Consider the following 24,413-nt stretch of genomic DNA (forward strand, 5'->3'; position numbering starts at 1 on the left):
TGTAAACCCGCTGCGTTGGCCTTTCCTTATACTTCGCTTGGAAGAGCCCGTGCACAGGGATGTCTGGACAAGTCACCGATGATGATGAAGCAAACGAACAGTCCTGCTCCTTCCAAGCTGCCGTCTCCATTGCCATCTAGCGGCACTGCCAGGGCCTCCAGGTCTGGGCAGGATGGGTTGGGAGCATCCCGGAAAAGGCTGTGCTCAGCGCCGGCTGTTTTGATGCAATTAGAGCGTGTCCCTCAAGTTTATTTCCCTCTCCACTCCAAGTATAATAATAATATATTCCAGGTATAACTAATCCAAGTATAAAAAGGGAATTATGCACATTTACACCTACTTCAATCCCTGGGAAAAAAATGAGGCCTTGGGGTGCAAAATAGGGATGAAACCTGGGACCGCCCAGGCAGCACAAGCCAGCCTGGACCTGGAGGGAGGGAGAGGCACCTTAGAGGGGTCATGAAGGGAGAAAAAGGGAAGCAAAGGCTGCAAAATCAGCTGTTCCGAGCTTCCCTTCACCTTCATTTTAAAACTTGCAGGAAGTTTCTACACAAACTTTGGGAGAATAGCTCATGGATTGCCTTGTTTCATGATTTCCCCCAATAAATAGCAGTCTGTTCTTCCTGCTTGGTCTTGCTTGCCTGTCCTTATTTGTTTTGCCYGCCCAGTGGTTTCCTTCCATGTCGAGTGTTGTTTATTTGTGCCTTTCAAGGGAACGAACCAGCCCTAAAGCAAATCACATGCGGCCCAGGACTTTGGCCTCGTTTGCATGGGGCAGGTCTGCAGGAGCGCGGTGGCTCCAGCCGGGCTGCTCCGTGCAAACAGGGGATGCCAAGTGCCAAGTTACGGCCCTTTTCCTTGGATCCTGCTTCCCTAATARCCCCTCGGCTCCAGGTCACAGCTGGTCTGCAGTGTCCACGGTTGGGGAGAATGAGGGAGAGCAAAGACACGCACAAAGTACCTGTGAAATATCAGTTATATTTATATGCTTTTTATAGCAATATAATACTTTATACAGGAGCGGGAAAYGTACTTTCAAATTGGTTGTTTTTCTTCTTAAATTATCTGTACACCTACATAACATGTTTGTGGAATAAGAACATTTTTTTTCTATTTCCTGAAGCCCCTGATGCTTTAGTCCCACATGGATACAGTAATCCCCCAGGACCTGCAAGGTTTTCCTTTGCTCTAGAAGCACACATTCAGATAAAGCTTGCTTTATAAACACCAGAATTGCATCGCAATATCCATTTTTATATATATTTATATGTATATATTAAAAAAAAATGCAGCTTCTATCCCTCATAAATACATCATACATAAAACATGTTCCCAAAATACATTCATGCATTTTCCCCTTCTAAAGATTCCTGCCTCTGTGTGCTGCTGGGGTTAACTCCTGGGAAAAAGCAGCTCCTGGTGTTCTCCATGGCCACCTGCCTATCCCCCTCCTGAGAGATACTGCCTGGAGGTGCAGGTGCACCAAACCATGCACTTTTGTGCCCAAAACAACACTGGACCTCTGAGGTACCCAGCTCCCAGGCTTTGGTTGCAGGATATCTGCAGACAGAAGGAGTTTGCGTATTTATTTTTTAAAGCCACTCAGAGGATGGAGATCCCATTTTTTTTTTATATATCCCTGGCACCATGTGCCCCATGGGCAACGGGAGAGACCCAACGCGGAGCTCGGAGCAGATTTAGTCCTTTGGCAGCGAACTGAAACCAGCTTCCCATCCTGCGCCCGCTGAAGGAAACATAAATATACAAAATATACAAAATACCTACAGAGTAAATCTAAATAGCACCTGGCACAGCGTCAGTGCCAGTTGTGCAGCTCCGCACTGCACGTCCTGCCCCGAGGAGTGAGTTCTACAGTGCGCGGGTCCCGGGGTCGGCCCCAGGCTGTCCCTGGAGCTGTACCTGGATTGTTTGGTCTGTGCAAATATTGGCAGACTAAGCAACAAATTGGCCTGATTGAGGATGTTTAGGAGAGTCTGTAATGCAGACGTACCCCTGACAAACACCAGAATCCTCTTCTTTACCCCTTAGAAATGACATGTGTCCAAGATTGTAAGTGCACGCTCAAAGACCATTAAGAGGACACTGTATGAGCAAGCAGCGGGTGGCAATCCAGCACCCACTCCACACCAGACAGTCTGTCATTGTGGCAAGCTCTCCCTTAAGCTCACAGTCTACAGAAGAAAAAAATAAACCCATTGCTTTTTCCACAATATGGYAAAACATCTTTACAGAGCAAACGAAGAGCAGCTTTGCATAGATCCATTTCTCATGTGTCCCTGCACCCCAGAGCAAAGCATCCCTTGAACAACAGCGGGAAATAAATGCAGGTTCAGCACAGTGCACATTGCAAAAGGCATTGCCTTTAAACAGCCCAACCAGCTGGAAGTGCACGGGCATGATGATGCTTCAGGGGGAAAGGAAGACACCACCCTGGCTACTTGCTTTGCATACAGTAGTTTAAGGGCCACTTGTCCTCTTTGCAATGCAGATTGCAGGACAGCGGGTCTCTTTTCAGGCTTAAGAAGCCCCAACTCAACCTTTGCTACAATTGGCTTTATGGTGGAGATATTAGGGACCAGACGCTCTTCTGGTTTAAGCCACTTGTGCTCCATTGGAGTTACGGGTGCAACTTCCACTGGTGGAGGACGTTATCCTGCCTTGCTACAGACATGGAATAAAGCTATAGTAGCCCTTTTTTAAATAAAATTAAATAACTACACATATGGCATCAGCGCACAACTTTCAATGTGCTTCTGCAGTTGAGAAAATAGCAAGTACACCAGTGGTTAGTTAAATTATCCTTCTTGAGCTAAAAAAAAAAAAAAATCGATAATATTAATTTAAAAATCCTAGGAACTGAGTGATGTCTTGCCATAGCATTTTTGAGACTGAGAGGGGGACAGTCACCGCACATTCTTGGTGCTATTGGTCCTCGTTGGTCTGGAGCGGAGGTTTGCTCTCCTGGAGGTCACTGTTCCCRTTTTCAGATGTGCCCGAGCTTCCCGGAGCGGATTCCGCGGGTGGTGGTTTGTAGAGTAAACAGGCGACTATAAAGAAGGTGGTTCCCAGCACCTGCARCCACAGAAATACCTGTTAGTCCTGCACCCAGCAACTGAATTCACTCCCTAAACTGGGCCTGGTCCTGAGCCGGTGCTGCCCAGCAAAGCAGCTGCGGGGTCCAAAAGGTGCCCGAGCGCACGGTGCCCTCGAGCACCCCGAGTCCCCCGCTCGAGGGGAGGCTCCTGCTCAGCCCCACGTCATGCAAAGCAAGTGCCAGGGATGGAAATCAGAGGTCTCCCAGCTTGCAAAGGCAAGTCCTGGCATTTKGGGCACCAGCGGGCAATCCCAAGCGGAGCGGAGGGCACACATTTCACTCTTGGGGTGAGATTTCCTAGCGGGATTTTAGGGAGATGAGGGTGAAGGTTACACTGGGCAGCAGTGCCAGATATGGCAAAAATCAGAAGTTACTGGGCTCTACAGCAATGAGACATGGAAAATCTACGAGGCTGTTTGGACAAGGATACTCACCCAGAGCACAGCGCGGTGCGGACCCACATGGCCAGAACTATTTTCTCGAAGGATTTTGAAAGCSTCTTTATCACAGCATCTGCTAAGCCCTACTCTGTGAGCCAAGTGCTTGTCTGGGAGCAGTTAAAATGATGCTTTYGAGCTAATAACTATGAAACCTGCAGCTAAGCTCTTGTATTTTCTAGCAGTGATCGGGGAATGGTTATTTACAGCTTGCCCACAGTGACCTCTCTCACTCTCACTAACACATTGCAGTCAGGTACTTAATKCCATTTCTAGCAAAAGTCACTCCAGTAATTGTTAGGAAAAGAGGAGATTTTTCATGTGCTGCAACAAAAACTGTAAGCCTAGGAAATAATGAGAATAAAAGAGAATGATAGTGCCCGAAGCACCATTAGATGGCAAGAAGCAAATGGAGCTTTGCCTTCAGCAAGAACATTTCCTCAATTACAGTGTAATTTGTGTTGTGGGCAGAACCACCTAAYACAGCTCTGCAAAATCCTCTCTCAGTGCAACACGCAGCCTGTCAGAGCACTGTGGGCATCTGTAGGCACTGCAGGCAAAGGAAAGACGTGGCATCACCTTGTAGACGAGTCCAGCAATGAGGGTGTAGCGGCTCATGGCCGAGTTCTGGTAAACGTAGCAAGATCCTTGCTCGCCGCACTGGTCCTGCCAAAGCAGGCACGATTTGTCAATCATGGAGCCGAAGGCGATGGGGCCGGGAATGCCACCTGCAGGGAGAGGGAAGGGGACATCTCTGCATCAGCCCTGCCAAGGGTTCCACACATTCATGCACCTTCTGTTAYGTTGTCCCAGAGCAGCGGGAGCTCCTCCTTGGGACTGCTCTATTTGCTGTGTTCAGCTTCAGCTTGCAAATGGCATGCAAAGAGAATTACCTTTTTATGAGTGGGCAAGCAAGAGGAAAGATCACAATAAAATGATTGAGGTTGGAAGGGACCTCTAGAGATCATCTAGTCCAAGCCCCCTGCTCAAGCAGGGACACCTAGAGCAGGTGGCACAGAGTTGCTTACAGGTGAGTTTTGAAGATCCTCCTCTCAACATCGTATGCCTTATCCCCCTCCTTTCCAAACCCACATCTTTCTTCAGAAGTAACAGGGTCAGATGTGCTCCACCAAACCAACCAGACCTACGTGAGCCAATTCGCCTCGCACCCTACCTAGAGTTCGGACGACGATCCACTGGATCCCCAGYGCAAACGACCTTTGCCTGTCGGAGACACAACTGAAAAGCAAGAAAAAAACAACAGGGATCATTGGAAAATGCCACAGGGCTGCCCAGAACCTCCATCCATCCTTGCTTCACCATCACACTCGGCTCCCATAGCCTCTTTCATAGCATGGGCCCTCCTTCCCCTCTGGAGCCTGGGGCTCGTGCTGGGCAATGCCACATCCTTCACTGCCAGCCAGGCAATACCTGGGTGCCTCATGGCTAATTGCTTTGCTGTGAGCACAGAGGACAGTGCTGCAAATGCTGCTTTTTTGCCTCCCCAGCTAGATGGCAATAGTTTGCACTCCTGCCCCTCTGCTCTGAACAGGCAGCAGAATGAAAGGGAGACCAAGATTTTGGGTGTTTCCCATGGCACTTACCGCAGAGTTGCTGTCAGAGCGGGAATACTGCTGAGGAAGGTGAAGAGGATCACGACRAACATGAAGAAGAGGAGCAGGGGCCTCTTTGCACATGAGGAGGTGCATTTCCCGGCCTCTGCCTCGCCAGGGCCGGAGCGTCGGCTCGCGGCGACGCAGCTGCACTCGCTGTAGACCTGGGGAACGAATGTGCAGGGTCAGTTTGTGAGCAGAGCCCTGCGAGGGCCACAGCTGGGCTGCAAACACAAAATTTCAGAGAAAGCAGAAACCTGTTGATTTTGCTACCAAAGTGCAGAGAATCAGAATCAGGCTGCATTCCTGACACACCTCTGCTTTCAACCGAACTTGTTAAATAGGAAACGGACTTTTCCAGGCAGCCTTTGAGTGTCATCACCACCWCTTAAGCACCCAACCTTGGGGTCCTCCTCCCATCCTCCCAGTTGGGCCATCAGGTCTACCCTGTCTCCCCACGCCATCCCTGCCGCTGGCTGATGCTCAGCTCCTGGTGGCATTTGCAGGCGGGCCAGGCTCTCAGAGCACGTGCTGACGCCTCGCCGAAGCRTGGCACCTCCAACCCTACCTTTTTGCCGCTCCCGAGCCTCCTGGAGGCCCTGCATCCCGCGTGGCAGGGCGAGTAGTACACGACGCCGTCGCTGCCGCACACGGGGCTGTAGGTCTCGCGCAGGCAGCCGCACTCGGCGTTGCAGGCGGCCGACAGGTTGAGGCGGCCTCCTGGCAAAGCGCTGCGGGAACACGGCAGCACTCAGCCCTGCAGGCACTTTTCCTCCAGGCAGAAACAAGGTAGAACCCCAGGAGAAGGGTGGGCGAAAGGAGATGCTAACATAGAGCCATCCTAGAAAGGACAGGCCAGGCRTAACGTTGGGGAAGGGTTGCGTTTCCTTTGCTTTTAACTGTGAAACAGGAATTGGGTCTGGTGGTGCTGATATTTCCTGGACTACATAAGGAACCTGTTCCATAAACACCGCATTATTGGACATCAGTGTTTGGAGAATATGACTCACTCTCGGCACCTGCCTATGAGACTGACTATGCAGTTACACTGGAYATTATATCATCTATCACCCACATGATAACACAAGAATAATATTAGCACTGTGTATTTGCRGTTATCCTTATTTTCCACCCAGTACAAGGCATCCGGGATTATTATTACCTTCCCTCATACATCTGCGTTACTCCTGCCATAGGCATGTTGGGGCAGTGGATGAAGAAGATGAAAATAGCCAGCAGACTTGACACCGTGCAAAGTAAACACAATTTGATGATTCCCGAGCAGCGGAGTTTAAATTTATTCACAAGAAATCCTCCCAGGAACGTGCCTCCCCCTCCGGCCGGCACCACAAGATAACCTGAAAAAAGAAAAACCCACAGACATGTTCACAAATGCCAGCAAGAGGGTCCTGTATATGTTAACTGCAGTTTTCTGCTCTGTTCTGCAGTGGTTTTGCAGCCCTTTGGCCACAAAGAAAGAGTTTCCTTACCAAAAAAAGTGGCAGCTTCAGAGGCACTTAAGCTAAACTGAGACTCGAGGAACTTGGGTCCAAACGTGGACATGCCTGCAATGAGGGTGGCCTCGGTGGCTCCCGCTAAGCAGAGGAAGATGAAGGTGGGATTCTTCAGGAGCAGCAGTACTGACCTGGCAAGGACAAATAAATGGTAACTGAAGCTCTGTGACACATTTTGATTTCAAGTCTGTCCCCAGGACCAAGGAATAAAGCTGTACTTCACATTCATGCACGTTACCCATACATGCCCTCCCTGAGAGTAACAATCTATATTAATCTCATTTTTTTTTTTGCAACCTGTGGGAAAGACCAAGCAAGTCATTCTGTATGGAAGACGAACCTTTAAGACACCTTATATCCCCCTGGAAAACAGAAAGCAATCTTGCTCCCACAACCTAAGCAGAGTTATACTTTAAGTTTCATGTGCATGTTGAACAAACGCATTTTCTTTTTGACCCACTGGGATTTAATAGAGACGTAGATATTTCTGAAAAATTGCCATGTGTCATTTATATGCAGAAAGACGATGCAGAAACGATTCCATCCCTGAGACAAACCCCCTCAGGCAGGCGGGATGGTCTCAATTACCTTCCACTCTCTCGGATATTGGTCTAGGAGGGTTTTCAGTGCTTTGCAGGCTCGCTTTGCAACTCGCTGGACATATTGCCACGTAACTTGCCCCAAATTTTGCATGAGCTCGTCCAGCATCACAACCCACCATCCCTCTTGGGCACCCGGAGCAGCGCAGCTCGCGGTGCAGCGAGGCCAGCGGTGGGGAGGCCGTGGGCCCCTCACTGCCTTGGACGTGGGAACCACTTCACTCACTCTTTTAGAGGAAATGGGAGAAAAACAACCGCAGGAAAACCGCGTGTSAGACGTGCTGAGGCTCAGCGTCAGATACAGCTGGATTGTAGGGATTTGGGTGATGTTGCTAATGGGAAGCAGGCAAGTTCAACACCGTGGAAGGATAAAGAAGTTAAAACATTCTTAGACATTCTTACACCTTGATTTCCAGGAGCTTTWTGATAGCCGCTGCCTAGCTGTTAGGATTAGTTTAATTTACGAAACAGCTCTCTAGGACCAAGCTTTTCAATCATGCTTCACTTGGAAACAAAAAGCCTGAGATCTTAGCCAGCAAAAATACTTTCTGCAGCTCTTGGCTGGTGTATAAATTGTACAAATTTTCATAGTTCAAGAGAAAAGGGAGGAGCTACTTCATGGCTCTAGGTGTGACTTGAGGCTGGTGGCCAAAGGCTAGACCTGGAGGCAGGAATTCCTTTTAGTACTAGGATTAAGGACATTGTTTGCAGACTCTAGGTGTGGCTGTGCATACAACTGTTGCATATAAAAGCTTAACAAAGGCAATAAAGATCTTTTCATTGTTATCAGCAGTATTTTAACCGTGACCAAAAATTGCCTAACTCTTCTGAAGTCTTGACTTCATCCATCCTTGCAGCCCATGGGATTTTTGAAGTTTAGCACTGCCAAGAGAACATCCTGCTGCATAGAAACGTTTGCTCGTGCAAGTCTTTACTCACACAGGTTCATGGGGTGCTCGTACTCATGCAATGATCGTCATAAATCTAGTTAGGACAAAGTCCTCCTGCCCTGCGTCAGCACAGCTCTATGTGCACTTTGCTCGAATCCCTCTGCTTGGACATCCAGGGATATTTCATGTAAGCAGCCAGAGTGCAGTAAGCAATAAATAAAAGTATGCAGACAGAATCAGAAAAAAGGGAAAATGCAATTTTATAAGGCTCTTTCAGCCCAAGAATTAAGACTGAAGTCTCTTGGGAGCAGAGCTTAAGCTGTATGGGCTGCGTTCCTGTAAACTGCTGCTATTTGGGAGCGCTGTAAATACAGCAATTCTTTAAGCAGTGTCTGTTCTCTTAGAGAGTCCTGACAGCTTGGAGCAGTATTTTATTTCATCAGTATTTCTGCTTATTTTCTGCGAGACTCTCAATGTCTGTAATGTTAGAAAACACGTAGCATCTGATCCCTTATTAGATCTCTTCCTCAATGCAAACTATTGGAATAGAATCCCTTCAAGGCACTTCCCTTTTACTAATCAAAACCAGGAAACACAGAAGCCTGCTGGCTTTGCCCTTTCAAAAGAGGAAACATTTCTGAGGTTCTAAGACAAGGGAAACCACATTAAGACCTGGGCTGATCTGACCTGCTTGCTTGATGTAAGTGGAATTGTCCACCTTGAGGTGCTTGCTGCTCTGGATGAGGCTTTGGGATGTTCCCAGAGGATGAGCTGGCTCTGCACCTTTGGTGAGGAGTGTTCACCAAGAATCAATGTGCAGAACGCTGCGTCTTAGCTGCCCCATTTGTGTTGGGTTTAGTTGTGGCCTTATCATTATTTAAATGAAGGTTTTGAATTTAATTTCCGTGKAGAGAATAAGTCGTGACCTTGGAAAATGGCACCCAGTCAAGAATGCCATTTAATAACAATATTGAATTCTGTTCAATGTAATATTTTTCATAAAATTGCCTTAGTCCCTGGTGAACTGCCTACGAAATCTCCCTCAACTTCAGACTGTTCCTTCCTATGACAGAAGTTGCATTGGCACAATACAGGCAGCCTGGGGATGACAAATACTCTTCCGAGCACTTGTTGCAGTCCTCCTTTGCCAGAACAAAAGCAAACGTCACACCTAAAGTTCAAAGATACTTGCTGGCAGCTGCAGCAGATTTGGCAATGTTTAATGCTTGCGTTGTGCAGCTGCCACACAGCGCTGCAATCTCGTCCCTTCAGAGCAGGCCTGGGAGAGGGACAGGAAGGCAAAGTCCCCTTAGTGACAACCTATTTGCCTTCCAAAAGGAAATGATACCCTAGTGACGCAAGGTCTCTCTCCGTATCCTCCTCTTGCAGGTTCAGTTACACCAGGCTGTAAGCAGAGAAGCATCTCCCTGTCTTCTATTTAAATACTACTCCCCCAAAATAAACAAAATGAACAAAATAAAGACATAAAACACTTCAAACATCCACAGGAAGTGCTCCTTGACTGCATTTTGGTTTGGTTCCTTGCTAGCTCTTGCCCAGTGCTCTAGGATTCCTTTAAGCCAATGAACTAAATGAATTTGGCACGAGCGGGCTTGCAAGGCGRGCAGCAGTCCTGTGACGAAGCTCCTGCCGTATCATTGCTTTGCAGGAGAGATGGGAAGAAAAAATAAATCATAAAAGGTGCYTGGAAGATGGAAAAGCAAAAAGGATGCCAAGAATAAAACAGTAAGGGAACTGAAAAATAAAATGAARCATCTCTCACTTCCTGAATTTAAAATGAAGACCATTTTCATCTTTTTTCCCCCTTCTCTTTTCTATTTAAGAGGACAAAATAGAGTTCTAAGACAAGACAAAGGTAAGAGGAAAGAAAAAAAAGTTCAGAGAAGACAGAGGAGACATTGGACAACACCCAACTGTGCCAGGTGAGGCCAGACATGAGCAGATAGGAAAAAATAAAAAGGAGGGAGAATTAAGTGACAATATCTGCCACTTAAAGATTGGCACTAAGCCACTCTCTATAAAACTTAATGCATTGTATGTGACTGTAAGTGATTCTTCTTCATGTGAGGAATGGGCTTCTGAAGTGCTGGGCGAGGCTGCTTTTGCTCCCGTGCCTCCCTCGCAATCTCCCRCAAGGATTTGCATGGAAGCCACTTTGCTCCGTTTCGAGCAGTGGGGAGGTGACTGCCATTTACTCAGCATGAGTTGAAAGTCTCTGACAGCTGATGGGATCAGGCAAACTCCTCCGTGGGAAAGTGTCATTGCTCTATTTGCAGTCGGGCAAAATATTTTAACCTGCATTGTAGAAAGCAAGCTGAATTTGGGCTCATTCCTCTTGCTTATGGGCAGAGTCCCCTGACCTCACGCGCGGGAGGGTTCTCACCGAGGCAGATCTTTAACCGTTTTGCCAAAGTCAGGATCTGATGCTTTTTTGTGGCTCCCGTCCTTCAGCTGATGGGCCTCCGACACCCTCATAACGATGTAGCGCTGGGATCCTGAAAGGCAGAGGCAGGAAAGCAGGGAGAGCACGTGAGACCCGGGCTGCGGATGCTGCGCACGTGCGGGATTCACAGGGGAAGAGGCAGCAGCATCCTCTGCCAGCCAGGCTGACTCAGCTGCACTGCTGCTCAGCAGTGTTTCCTTGTYGGAGAGGGACTGTTTTTTTCCAATCAATGTTTTTCTCCGGGCATTTCTATGCCTGCATTCCCTCTCCTTCCCAGGAACCAGCAGGCAGTGCCCAGATCTGTGGCACTGGATACCCCTAGAGCCTCTGTCCTGCACTCCAGCCTGGTCTCCAAGAAACCTCCMTTCCCTCTGCAATCTCTCTTAGAGGTGGGACAAGAGTGGGAAATTGGATAGCTGCAAAACCAAGTGGGAAATGAGTGTATGAATTACACTTTAAAACACCAGAACCTCTTTCTTTGCCTTGCACTTGCCCCACTTTGACCTGCGCCCAATACCCACGTTGGGCATGGCCTGGGGGCATCACCAAAGAGACAGATGGAGGCAGCGAGGCCGGAGGGCTGCACACCAGCGACTTGTGCAAACGGGCAGCAGCCACAACCAGGGGCAAAGCAGAGAGGGCAAAGGGAGGGGAGGCTTCACAGTGGCAGATGCGAGACCAAAGATGCAYGTGCAGGGCAGAGCCCGCAGGGAAAATGACTCCTGCTGCTCCTCCTTCCCTGCACAGGCACATATGGCACGTGAGCCTGAGCGTCAGGGCATGGGGACACTGCCAGAAGGCAAATCTCAAGCAAGCGGGGACTTCCTGCTGTGCCCCGGGGTAATCAAGTTCTAGTGACAGATCCCTCTTCCCACGCCAGCGTGAAGGAGCTAATTTGCACGGTCTCATTTACAGCCTCGTCACGTTCAACTGCCTAGAAGCAGCCGGCAGCTGACGCTGCTCATGCACGGCMGCCCGAAACAGCCAAAAGTGCAGGTGTGAGCCCAAACCCATCCCTTGTCCCTTGCGCCCCGTGCTTGGCGGTATGCATACCAGGGAGGCGGTGAGGGTAGCCCAGGATGGGGATGGAGATGAGGAGGGAGGCCGCTCCCGCGCCAAGGAAGCCGATCCACCAGGCCCCCACCCAGTGCGTGTTGTCTGGGGTGATGTCGATCCTGTAAGAAACACAAGAAAAGGACACAACGGGGAAAGGCAGYGGTTTGAAAAGCAGGAGAGCTCAMCTCTCCTCGTTCAGATAAAATTCCCTAGCAGAAGCCCAAATTTCCCCAAATCTTGGCCAACACCCCAACCAGCACTGTCTGCAAACACCAGCAAGGTCTATTTTGCCAAAGTTTAATGACTGACTGCTCAGGAAACCACATTAGTTAACCCTCCCTTAATCTCTAGTTTGCACATGCACCTCCTCAGATTTCATTTGTCCTTTGGGGGTTGCTGCAATCATTGTTTAATCCTGGACCCACCCTTTGGGAGAAAGCTGGGGAATCACTCGTTTCCTCACCCACATGAAGCCCTTGGGGACCCAAAGGGAGTCTTGAAGCCATTTGCTCACCAAAGGGAYTCCAAGATAACAGGAGAAACCAATAAACTGGAAAATCCTCCGGAGAGGGAAGAGGTTGGATCCGGATCTCCAGGAGGAAGAGCAGCACAGTTGGCAGCAGTGCCAAATTAGGGAACTCATTCAGAAAATGCACCTGCTGCTCGCAGCCCAATTAGAGCAAGCAGGGCAGCGTAAGGATGGATTTAGGCTGACAGGTGGGTGAGCAATTTTCCTCCGGTGACAGCATGCGAGCTTCCCCCCGCCCCGAGCGCGCCGGGCACGCGCCCGCCTCGCAATCCTCCAGATTTCTGGACCCCAAAGGAAACGTATAGCATAAAGGAAAAGGAACAAGATGGTGTTTTAGCGACTTACTCTCTGCCAATTTCAGTATAAATATTTAGAAACATTCCTCCTACCAGATAACCCGCTGCAGGCCCAAGGATTGCAGCAGTGTAGAAGACAGCTGGAAGGGAAAGGAGGCCACATTAGTTGGACTCGATGATCTTGAAGGTCTTTTCCAACCAGAATGATTCTATCATTCCATGGTTAGAGGAATGGTGGCATTGCAGYGGACACAGAGTGGGGACGCCTGTGACCTCAGGGCAGAAATTACAGTGGGGAAGAGCAACTTTTGGGACAGCCCAAGGCTTCAAACAGCATCAAGCTGGAAGATGCAGAGCACACTCCACTCTCCTGCTCTGCAAGCTGCTGTGGCAGAGGGAGAGGAGCCTACTGCAGTCTCCTAAAGCTCCGGTGAGTTTTGGGTTCATTTTGCCCATTTGAAAAACGCATTCAGAGGGAAAACATGGTTGTGCAGTTAGTATTTTGCTATTTGCTGTGTTTCCCCACACAGCAAGCCCACAGCTTGGCGTGCCAAGCAGCGGTGCTCTCTCACCGCCAAGAGCATCAAGCAGCAGCCACACAACATGGTGCAGCATTGAGATGCATTTTGGTTCATCACCATTAACTAATTTGCCAGTCAAAGACTGAAAGATCATTGACTACTTTATCTAAGTGTGCTAAAAATACATGGCAATTGTTAAATGGTCAGYAATGCAGAACTGGAGAAGGAACAAAAGGTTATTTTTGAGGAAAGCTTCACTATCCTTTACACTCCAGAGGTATCCTGTGGCACGACCAGGACAACAAGCCCGGGCCACCAGGCTGTCCTGACCCTCCTGCAGGACAGAGTAGTGATTATCATGCTCAGATCTGCTCCTGCTTGAGGGCTCTGCCCTGCCGACACCTGCGCTGCAGCGGAGGCCCCTCCAGCTCTGCAGGGCGGATTCAGCAGGGAGGCTTCAGCACTCATTAAAATCATTCCTGCCTGTAAATAACTGGAAAGTGGGGGGAAAAAAAATCAAAACGGAGCAGCTGCTGCTTCTCACTGATTTTCATCCTGTCTGTTATTTAGAATGAAAGATTTGAGTATCTCCTGTGAAATCCCTCTACGTGCTATTGGGTGCCAACACTGATGGTCTGGCAGTCCCTCTGCTCACCAATGTACACAGGGGAGTAGTTAGTCTTGACATTTTCGTCGAGGTAGGTGACGCCGAGCGTGTAGAGCGGGGTGGCGCCGACGCCATGGAGGAACTGGCCCAGCATGAAGACGAAGCGGTAGCCGGCGAGGCCGGAGGCGGCCTGGGCGCAGGCCTGGCTGCGGTTGGCGGCGCAGGCGCCCATGTCCTCGGAGAACCGCGCCGCGTAGYGGCCCGTGGTGAAGTGGGGCAAGGCGAAGAGGAGCGAGCCCAAGCCCATGACCAGCACGCCCCAGCCCAGCCAGCGCGGCTTGTGGCCGTTGCCGCCGAAGTAGCTGACGAAGGTGAGGCAGGCGCAGGCCGCGATGTCGTAGGAGCTGGCGATGAGCCCGCTCTGGTAGCTGCGGAGGTCGAAGCGCCGCTCGATGGACGTGACCACCGTGTTGATGAAGCCGTTCACCGTCATGCCTTGCAGGAAGGAGGCCATGCAGAGGAAGAGGAGGATGCCCTTGGGCGTGTTGAAGAGCTGCAGGCAGCCGGGCGTGAAGGCTCCCCAGCCGCACGCCAGTTCCTCCTCCTCCTCGGCGGACACGTACTTGACCCCTTCGCTGTAGGCCGTGCGATCCTCTGGGCAGCCATGGCACAGGGGCTTCACGCACGAGTCCGACGGGCTGCTGGCGACRGAGTACACGGTGCCATTGCCGAGCGGCGTGTCCCGGGCCTCCGTGGGGCTCGGCGTGTCGAAGCCCAAGCCGTTCTCAAGYGGTGCAGGCGGGCCCGGGAACACGAGCGTCTGGGCAAAAGGGAAGCCGTTCTCGCTGGTTAGACTGTGCGGCATTTCCATGGATTGGGAACCAGAGCCAAGCGGCCTTCTGGGTTCTGCCGGGCTCAAGGGATTCCTCGGGATTGCTTAGGATTGCTCGGGATTGCTTGCTGGGATGCAGCGGCCAGGAAGCTGCAGTCTTTGGTCTTAGGTCAGCAGGAAGACGGCAGACACCTGAACCAGGAACATTTCATGCTGCAAAGARAAGGGAAGACACCATTAATCAAACCGACACGGGAAGCACCATGACCAAGGCCAAAAGGAAGCACTGCTGTCCTTGGAAAGACCCGTGGACACATCCACGGGGTSTGGTTTACATAGTCTTGAGTTCACCCAAGCCTGGGAGGAGAGATGGGTACATCTGGAAGGAACCGTGTGCTTGTCTGGCTTTGTCAGCTCCAGGGGGAGGCTGGATGTCTAAATGAGRCTGCACACCTCAAGATGCCTAAAATTAGATGACGTTAATCCCAGACTTTCAGTGCAAACAGGTTTTTAAATAGAAACATCTGCTTGGCAGAGCTTTGATTTCATAGGAAACTGCACCAAAGCCTCTCAAGTTTCTCCTTTTGTAGGGTACTTTTCCTTAAATACAGCAACACTTCAACCATRCTTTTCCACTTCCTGATGAGTGTTTTGGTACCTCAGTTACTGGGGTACCTTTAATCACAGTAAAAAGAACCCATAAGCATAAAAAAAAAAACATAGAAAAAAAATCCATTAAAAGCATTCTCACTACCAATTGGAGCCCATTATCCTTTTTTTAGGTTCATTTTAGTTCAAAGCGATTCTGCTTTGACACTGACCCTTGCTTGGCCAAGTACAGCCTTTTTAACCTCTCCTTTCTCCCGTGCAAACTCTGCAGAAAGCAAAAAGTTTCCTACTGCTAAAAGTCCTTTGGTCTCTCCTTGATATTATGCTAATAGCAGCTTATAATTATCCCCCAAACTTTCCACGGTCAGATTGATTTTCTTTCAGGCCACTAGATCTGTTTACAACTCTTCACTAGAATCCTTCCTATAACTAATTAGACTGTACGTGCCATTGGAGAGCAAGCCAGAGGGCACAGGCACCTGACTCTAAACTGATTACGGATCGAGCATTGCCTTCTTGCAACGGGTCCTCGTGCTGTCTTAGTAGCTCAGCATCCCACCATTGCCAGCTAAAAATGGTATTTTTTTGGTTAAATGCAAATGTGAAGAATATTTTTTGAAAATATTAAAGTTCTCCCTTGAATAATGATCTTAATTATGCAACAAATGCTAGAGAAAAATATTGATGGCAGAGTATCTTCAAAGTGTCCTGCGTTTCGTAATCACTAGGAGCTGGTGAGGACTGCCAATATTTGTTCAAGAGGTTCCTATAAAAAATGCTTCTCTTTAGATTGCAATCAGCCTCCCAAATGGAGAGTGGGGAAAATGGTCGTTTGTTTTCCCCAAAAAACAGGCCATGTTTTGACCACTGTAATTTGGAAATTTGCAGCCTTTAGCAAAGAAGTTAATATGCCCGTGCGCTGCTGGAAAAGTGTGTTGATCATGAATCATGGAGCAGTAGTGCCCATTTCTTTTGGTGCTGGTGGTTCTTGCCACTAAAGCAGGTACCTGGGCAGCATTAGATGCCTAGAGTACCATTGAGGTCCTATTTCCACCTAGGAAGGGCAGAGGATATACCAAATATGCAAGCACACAACTTTAAAGGGGTATTTTTTACTTTGCAGATCCACAGTCTGAATAACTTGTAATTTTGCTGGCAGTCCTCCGCTTAGGATAACCCAGAAGCACATTTATAGTTCCTAAGAAAYTTTTACTGTGTTAAAAGCTATTTTCTTTGGATGCTGCCAGTACAAAAATCTCCAGGCTACTGTTAACATGTGTAAATGCAGAAGCTAAGTGCAAGCTTTGAAATTTAGCTGCAGAGCCAGACTTTTGTAATGTGCTGTCGTAAAAAATATAAAGCCTTAGATGAAGGGCTATAATTTTGAACTCTTTCCTTCCCTCCAATGTCTTTATGACTCTTACAGCTCTAAATCTATCTTCTTAGCTTTGGATGCAATATTGGAAGCAGTAAATAAGAGTGCTGTACCCTCTCAAATCAGATGGGTGCATTTGTTAAAGTTTTCTCTACCTTGAAGCAGCAGGAATCTGTGCATCCAGATCYCAGCGCCTGCATCGTTCTCTCCTTCCAATCCCGTGAGACAAATACAGGGAAAACACATTCCCAAGAATGTGTGAATTCCTTCWCCGGCGCTAACAATTTGTATCCCTGTTTTCCACAAAGGAAGCCAGTTTGCTACACATTAATGCCCACCAAGCTGCTTTTTATCTCGCAGAGCATTTCTGAACTGTAACTGACACTCACTAAGAATATTAGTTTTCACGTGAGCCATATGCCACTTTAGAGGACAAAACATAATCTCGAGGGAAAAAAAAAGTCCTTAATGCAAATCATTCTTATTCATCTCAGTCATACATTTATTGCTTATCATTTATGTCTATTTTTACTGACTCAGCTGGTGATTTCTTGCTTATTTTGAACCATCCCCGATGCTATTATCTTCCAGCTACAGATTTATTCATTTTACAGTATGATTTTATCTGAATTTTTAAAGATGTACAGCTGGTTCCAGACTATCAACATTACAAAGTCAACACGAGGAAAGCAGCCAGGCAACGAAAGCATTTGATTTGTATTTCATCATGAAACATGTAAAGATTCAACCCCCCTAATATTAAACATTAAATCAATAGTAAAACTTACAAGCTTTCCATCAGACGATCACTTTGAAAGTTGCAGGACCAATTAAAAGCATTTTGTGTCTCTGCTGGGGACTGTGATTAGATCAATGCTACGAATTAGCTCATAACTGACATGTAAAATAACCCCGTTTGCTGAAGTGCACCGAGTTACGCTCCCACATTTAAATCCCACTTTTCCCAGCTAGATCTGAGGATGTGGAACCAAGTTCTTGGGGACAGTGCAGGGAGCCCAGGGCTGTCTCACTCACTCTCCCCCTGGCACAGGAGCCATCCTGACCTTGCTAAATGGGAATATGGGAATATTTCTGGCTGTGGGAAAAGCGCAGGTCTGAGTTTCAGGCTCATCTGTTGCTCCCAAAAGGGACRAATTCATCTGGGCTGGTGCTTCCCTTTCCCTAGTGACACATATTGATTCAATTTTCTTGGGTAACTCGGGTTATGAGGATTATCTGCATTACCCCTGGCGCAGATGATAGGCACCATATGGATAAAGTGCAATCYGCTCCCTGGCTTAGCGATGGGAAAGCCTCCCACAAGCGGGCCAAATCCCCACCAGGGCTCTGCAAACAGGGCTGCTCCTCGTGGTGCCGATGGAGCTAAAAGGGAGATAAAGGAGTAAATCAGGCTGTTCTCTGCTTCATGCAACACTGTAAACCATTTCCCTGGCAGGGAAACCCTCCGCAACAACTGCCCTCTTTATGCAGCCTGTCCTTGGTCTGCAGAGGTGTGAAGGCTGATGAGGAGCATTTCCAAAGAATAGCTCGGGAACAACCCCCTCCAAATCCATCCTCCACCTTCTGCAGGTGAGAAGGCTTCTAGAAATGGAAGAAAAGAGCAGTATCCTGGCCCAATCCTCATGTTTGGACGTGTTTTCACATGATCACTCCCACGGGAGTCTGTACCATCCAACAGAGCAGTAGAAGCTGGTTTTAAGGCATCACATGGACAAGGCCACATTTATAATTAAATAAATTGCAGATAGGAAAGCTTAGCACTCACAAAATCCTTTGTATGTTTTCCAAGCACTTAGCTCTCACTAGCAAATTAATGCAATAACAGGCAAGAAATCAGGAAGGTGGCTTGGATAATTTTCAATTAGCTGCCGGAAAATTCTTTGAAGATAAATCTCTCCAGATTTTCTGAGCTTACTTATTTGTTCCAGCTTATCTGTGCAAATGCAATCGGCTGCAGCTGCCTTAGCCCATCTTTAAAACACTTGCAGTACCAATGCACAAGGTGGATTTAACTGGGTGACTATACTCTGCTATAGTAAAGATTATCCATACAAAAGGGTCTTTTATAGTTCAGTACCTAACTCCCTTCCCTCTAATGCTACCCTTGCTTTAATGTCTTTTTCTTCCCATAAATTTGATCAATGGAAATGTTTTCATGCAAGCACTAGTGAAAAAAACCTTTTTTCCCTCTTGCACACCTGAAGGCTTTTCCTGTCCATAGAACAGACCTTTTGTGGGTTATTTGCTACAAATGGGAGCACAATTGGACAGCTGTACTAGCAAAAGCACACTGAATTTTAATCTTCTTCCAAACCTTTCTAAAAAGAAAGGTTTTACATAAGTTGTAGTGTTTTAAATCAGGCCCTGAATGGCCAGTCCTGCAATAGAGCAGACCCAGGATTGCTGCAGTTCAGCAACACCGGCTACCTGGGCTGCATGGGATASAGATAAGTCCTCTTGCTGGAGAGGAGGGATCTTTACCATACGAAAAAGGAAAGGCTGGTGTCCTACATGTAAACCTAACCATGTAAAATCCTATTGCATGTAGTATACAGCAGCTCATGCTAGCCAGTCCTTTTCTCTCTTCAAGCCGTTGAGACTATTACTACTTTAAATATATGTAGTAAGTTGTTCAAAGCACCTTGGGAAGGACTCTCCCTCTTTGGAAGAGGACATATCTTTGGAAGAGGAAATATCCTCTTCCCAAGACTCAATCACATTGTTTCTATGCAGATGTAGATTTGGGCACATCCTATATAATACAGAAATTACCGAAATGAGCGTAACACGAAATATCACTACAGCTTCCAAGGTCCAGAGCAATAAGAAAGCAAAGCAGAACACCATCCTGTGCTGCACAATACAAAGACACTGGGTATGTTATCAATAAAATAAGGTAATGCTGACATCTACTATGGTTTATGGGAACCTGATTCTATTTCATTCTCCTGGTGTGATCAGCGTGAAACAAAGCTGAAAAGGGCAAACCCAAGGAAATGAAACCATGAAACTTTGCAGAAATCATCTCACAAACAGATGGATCTGGCACTAGTAACACAGGCCATTCTGTTGTACACAGTGTATTAAGATTAKATAGAATTGTTGCATCCTCCTGATCAACAGAAGGCAATAGTCATTTCTGGTGTAGTCAAGTCTCCCAAATGCTTATCACAAGCTTTTTTATTACACTGCTGCTGAATAACAGGCTTTTCATCCGGCTCTCTTTCCTCCAGTGAATGATCAATTCGTGTATTACGCTGGGCTGCAATCCACTCGCACAGTATCGGGAATCCATTTTTGGCTTGATTGTGGGTTATCAAAAGCAGAAACGTGATCACGCTTGGAGCTGGAACTATTTATACACTAGCTCAGACCTGCGCCCCTCTTTCCACTGTCACCCATCCAAAAAACACAAAACGRTCTGGTGAAATTCAAACATTTCCATATTTGCTTGCTTGTTTTTTATACTCCATATGTGTTTACTACTGAGGACTGTCAATGAAGAACTGCCACAAATGAGTTTCACATGAACCCTGACTGGTGAAGAACCTTTCTTTCACGGGGTCTTATCTCCCTTTCTTTTCAAGCTATAAGTAGGGCAAATGTGGGAGAAAGCAATCCTTTAATCCTCATTTTCTGCTGCAGCATGAGAAGAAACCAGGACAAAATCATGGACAGTATCCATTTCTGATGAGGGTAAGAAGATTTGGTATGGGATGCATCCTCTAGGTTGTCTCTTTTACATGATATGGGTGCAATCTTTTGGATGCCAGCACCCAAATTGCTGCTTCCCTTCTTTATGAAACGGACCACCTTCCTACCCGTTTCATTTYAGATTTTCTGGAGAAAACCAAGTACCATGGGGCCACACTGGTCTTCCAATGGGAGACAGACTGAGAGGATGTTCTAAAGAGTCTCAAGTTAAAGACAAGTTTTCCAGTTCAACCCAAAGCTGAAGAGCTCTAGGCCTGCGTATTCCTGTCTTACACTGGATGACACAGATGAGCAATTATAAGAGCAATGTGTGTCATGGAGAAAGAATCTTTCTGATTATCAGGTTTTCCACCCAACAGTCACCCCAAGTGACACTATGAGTACCTGAAGTGTGCGAGATGAGCAGTGGGTGAAAACCCCACAGAGAGGCAATAAATAAAGCGAGGATCCGGAGCAGGGAAGCCTACTTCCTACAGAGCCCCCCTCTCCCCTCTTTTTTTCCAGACCAGCAAGTACCAGCTTCCCCAAACACCTCCCAAAGCACAAGTCCACTGGTGCACACCACTCAGTTTGCATCTTGCTTAACATGCAGCGATGTTCACTAATCCACATAGGTATTAATGTTGAGGTTCCTGTCCAGCACAGCCACCCAGGCAGCACTTAGAGGAGGTCACACCTTCCAATGGTCCATTTTGCAAAAGAGAGCAAGCTCCAGGTAAGCTCAGAGTAGCATTTCAAGTGTAAAGTTAAGTAGCCCTGATTTCTATGCCCCAGATGAAGCCCTAGGATGTCATTCTGCTTTAAGAGATGGATTTTTATCTCTTAATTAGGTGTTTAAAAGTTACGTGTCTAATCAGAGTTAGTCATCTCTATTGTCTCGCTGTTGCCCATTGCAAAGGGATCATCACCTCCAGGTTATTAAGGCTCCTAAGTTGCAATCACTACTTTGGGTTAATAAATCACTCACCAGCGCAGCCAAGATCTGCCGCAGGAACGGGCACATAATCATATTGCTCTTGGATTAGCCAAGCACATTGTTCCGAGTTTATTCTGGCCTTACGTTGGCTACCACAACACGAACAATATTTGATCTAGCACAAAGCCAGATGGTGCAATTTAACCCTTCAGCACAATCTGACGTGGCACAAGTGAGTTTGCCTGAGGTCAGAGCACTGGGTGGTGTGGCCATAGGGCTTCTCGCTCGGTGTTTGCAGTTCCCAAGTTTCCTGACATCAAGCACTCCTTATTCCTTTCCCAAAGATGAGCTGAACAAAACCTATAATTTGCATTTTGAGCGTATTTCTTCCTCAAAAAATAAATACCATGTCAGCTTTGGGTTAATTTGTATTTGATCTTRCAACATTTTTAGGTCGTGACAAATTCCGGATTTCCATAGAGGGGACACTTCCCTTCCCTATTGCGTAATGGAGGAGATATGATGACTCCTTTCAAAGGAATAACTTTTCCTTCTCGAACTCAAAATCCCAATTCAGTACTACAACCAGAAGCTACAGCTACAGCAAGGAGGAGATCAGGGCCAGGAACTCAAGCTTTGACATCCTTTAGACACGCTGGGGGAAAAAATAATACTTGGAGCAATGCAATTGAGCATTAAGAGGCTTCTGGAAGAAAAACAGCTCCATATAAAACAGCAGTTCCATGCAAGCACAGACCCACGTGCAAATGAGTGTAGGCAAGGGGAGAGGAAGGCACGTGCACAGATGTGCATCCTCYAAGTGCAAGAAGCACTTGCTTTGCAAACACATTGCATGCAGGATGCCACTTTTCTCATTCTAAGAGGCTCAATCCAATCAGTAATTCACTCTTACTGCCAGGGAGCAAATTGTCGCCAAATGGTTTTTTTTTTCCCTGAGATAAAGGAATAAACATGCATATAATGTTTCCATTGCCAACGCGAAACATCTGCTGGAATTCGGAGGGGGTTGCTGTCCATGCGCACTGGGCAAAGGCTTCTGCTTTGTACCCTCTGCTTTCTCACGCATCAGAAATTGCAGCATTAGAGAGCAGCTGTTGGAGGACAGATTTACCTGGAAATCTGAAAATTGCCTTCCAGGGAATCCTGCTTCCATGCAGCAATATAGTGTGTTTTCCTTTGTGATTTAGGGGATTTTTAATAATAGTTCCTAARGACCTGCCTGCACCTCACTACCCCTGCAAGAAATGAGCACAAGGACAAAAAAAATGGTTTTTGTTACCAGCTTGGATGAGGGTAACTGAGAGCAAATTCTGGTCACTGTTATGTTGTTGATACTGCTATAAGCTAGACCCACATCTGGCTTGAAGGGACTAAGTCCTCAGGAAGACTGAATCCGCTCCAGCAATACCAAAAAGACCTTAAAGCTGCTTTGAAAACCCTGACAAGGAGCCCCTGGAAGCCGGGATCCTTATGCTAGCACAAAGCTCTGTATCATCTACTCTGTCTTTAGTTGTGTCTAAGTGGTCTTAGATCAGCTCCATCATGGGCCGAAAGCACCAGTCCTCAGCAATGCAACTCCCGACAAAAAGGCAGTGCAGCCTTACAGCCCTATACATTAAAAAATAGGAATCAATTTGATTTTCGCTGTAACTATGCACAAGGCAGTGCAACGTCACGAGAGAAGTGGGTCTAACATATGTGTTCTGCGAAAGGAATTTCAAAGGCTGATGGTAATATCTGCCATTTTGCTGAACGGCAAATAAGAGGAATAAGAATAAACAGAAGGTTTTGAGCCATTAACACACTCCCCTGGCTCCTAAGCTCATTTGCAGTCGAGAAGTGGGATGACATTATTTTTGACACCTGCAATATAGTAAACCAGAGGAAAGATTTAGGGGTACTTCTGCCTCAACAGTGATTTAAGCTTGGAATAATGCAATGCATTAATATTAAACACTTCACTTCCTCATCTCTTGCTCTAGGCTGTACTAACCAGGAGTCTGATACAAAATATTAAAGTTAGGGGCTCTCCCTAGCTACGAGTCTACACATTCCTTATCCCAACTACCAAAGCAGGACGTAGGTCATATCTTTTTTGTGGGGGATTTGAACCAAAAGAAGTCCTTGACCAAAATACCAAAATGTCAGGACTTTTTTCTTTTTCTTTTTTTCTTTTCCCAGAAAATATTTGCAGTATCTCTTTGTTCTGAATTTGCAGTATGTCTTTGTTCTGAATTTGCAAGTTCAGCCCCACTCAAAGGCCTGGGTTTGCTATTAACCAATGATGTCACCAGGCAGTCTTTGCAAAAAAAAAAAAAGAAAAAAAAAAGAAAGTTTTGCAAATATGAAGGAAAATGGTTACAGGACAGTGCAGCTCCTGTGTGGAAGGAGYTCACAGCCACGGAGAACTGTGATAGTTCAGGAATCTCCTGATAAGCTGGAAGTCCAGCAGGAAAATCCCCTGGGTCATACAGACGTCATGTTGCATGACAGTGTTGTTCCCAAATTTTGCTCTTCTGTGCACAAAGACCAACCCTCCTTACACAATAACATATTCTTTAAATGCCGTGGGAAAGCCCAACACGTTTCAGAACACCAAACTCAAAATCAGAACTCCAAGGAACCGCATAGCAGCCAACATCAAAAACCCTACACGTGGCTAAATTCCTTTGTGTTACTTTAAAACCTCTACCTCATTTTACTAACCCTAAAATTAGAAGGGGGAACCTTTCTCCTGAAATCACTCAGCGTTTCACTGATCCAACAGACCAGCAACAAGCAGACAGTTCTGCTAAGCAGTTATATTTGCAAATCATTTCCGCTACTCCTGATTACATTAATGGGATCCTGCAAGAGCAAAAGATCCAAGCTCTGAATAATCAACTTAGGGGCTGAGGTTCTGGGAACAAGGYGAAGAAGACAAGAAATCCAAGCAGCAAAGCAGCATTTTGGGCRCATACCAGGAAAGCAAACCAGGAAAGCAATACCAGGAAAGAGCAGAATGATAGATGTAAAGCACTGCAAAGATGCAGGGGMACTTACTGCATCCCTGCAGCTGTAAAGCCCGACTCAGGGACCCCAACACCAGCGAGCTCCGCTCATCAGGGAGACACGAAGAAAACCAAGGCTGCTGCAGGGAGTCTGCAGTTGGAAAGCGTGAGGCCTCGAGCAGCTGCATGCTGATCTCTTTAAGCCGGTGGATATTTCTTTTGTTAGCAGCTGGCCCCACTTCCCTCTTGCCTGCAGATCTCCGGAATCTCCGTGAAGACTGCACTAAGCTCAGG

The 24,413-nt window shown here is 47.2% G+C and overlaps 1 protein-coding gene across 1 annotated transcript; it reads right to left on the reverse strand.

Moving 5' to 3' along the window:
- Positions 1 to 1,449: 1,449 nt before the first annotated feature.
- SLCO4A1 (solute carrier organic anion transporter family member 4A1) lies at positions 1,450 to 17,351 on the reverse strand. Its single transcript, XM_026042192.1, has 12 exons — positions 17,246 to 17,351; positions 13,690 to 14,686; positions 12,563 to 12,653; positions 11,686 to 11,807; positions 10,573 to 10,684; positions 6,656 to 6,810; positions 6,328 to 6,523; positions 5,734 to 5,896; positions 5,157 to 5,329; positions 4,727 to 4,791; positions 4,132 to 4,280; positions 1,450 to 3,093 (listed from the first exon to the last, which is right to left on the reverse strand). The coding sequence occupies exons 2-12, from the start codon at positions 14,510 to 14,512 to the stop codon at positions 2,944 to 2,946; spliced, it is 2,199 nt and encodes a 732-aa protein (XP_025897977.1). The 5' UTR covers positions 14,513 to 14,686; positions 17,246 to 17,351; the 3' UTR covers positions 1,450 to 2,943.
- Between the last annotated feature and the right edge of the window lie 7,062 nt (positions 17,352 to 24,413).

The sequence above is a fragment of the Nothoprocta perdicaria genome, unplaced genomic scaffold (assembly GCF_003342845.1).
Source record: "Nothoprocta perdicaria isolate Ctin4 unplaced genomic scaffold, notPer1 scaffold_3, whole genome shotgun sequence".
Lineage (NCBI taxonomy): Eukaryota > Metazoa > Chordata > Aves > Tinamiformes > Tinamidae > Nothoprocta > Nothoprocta perdicaria.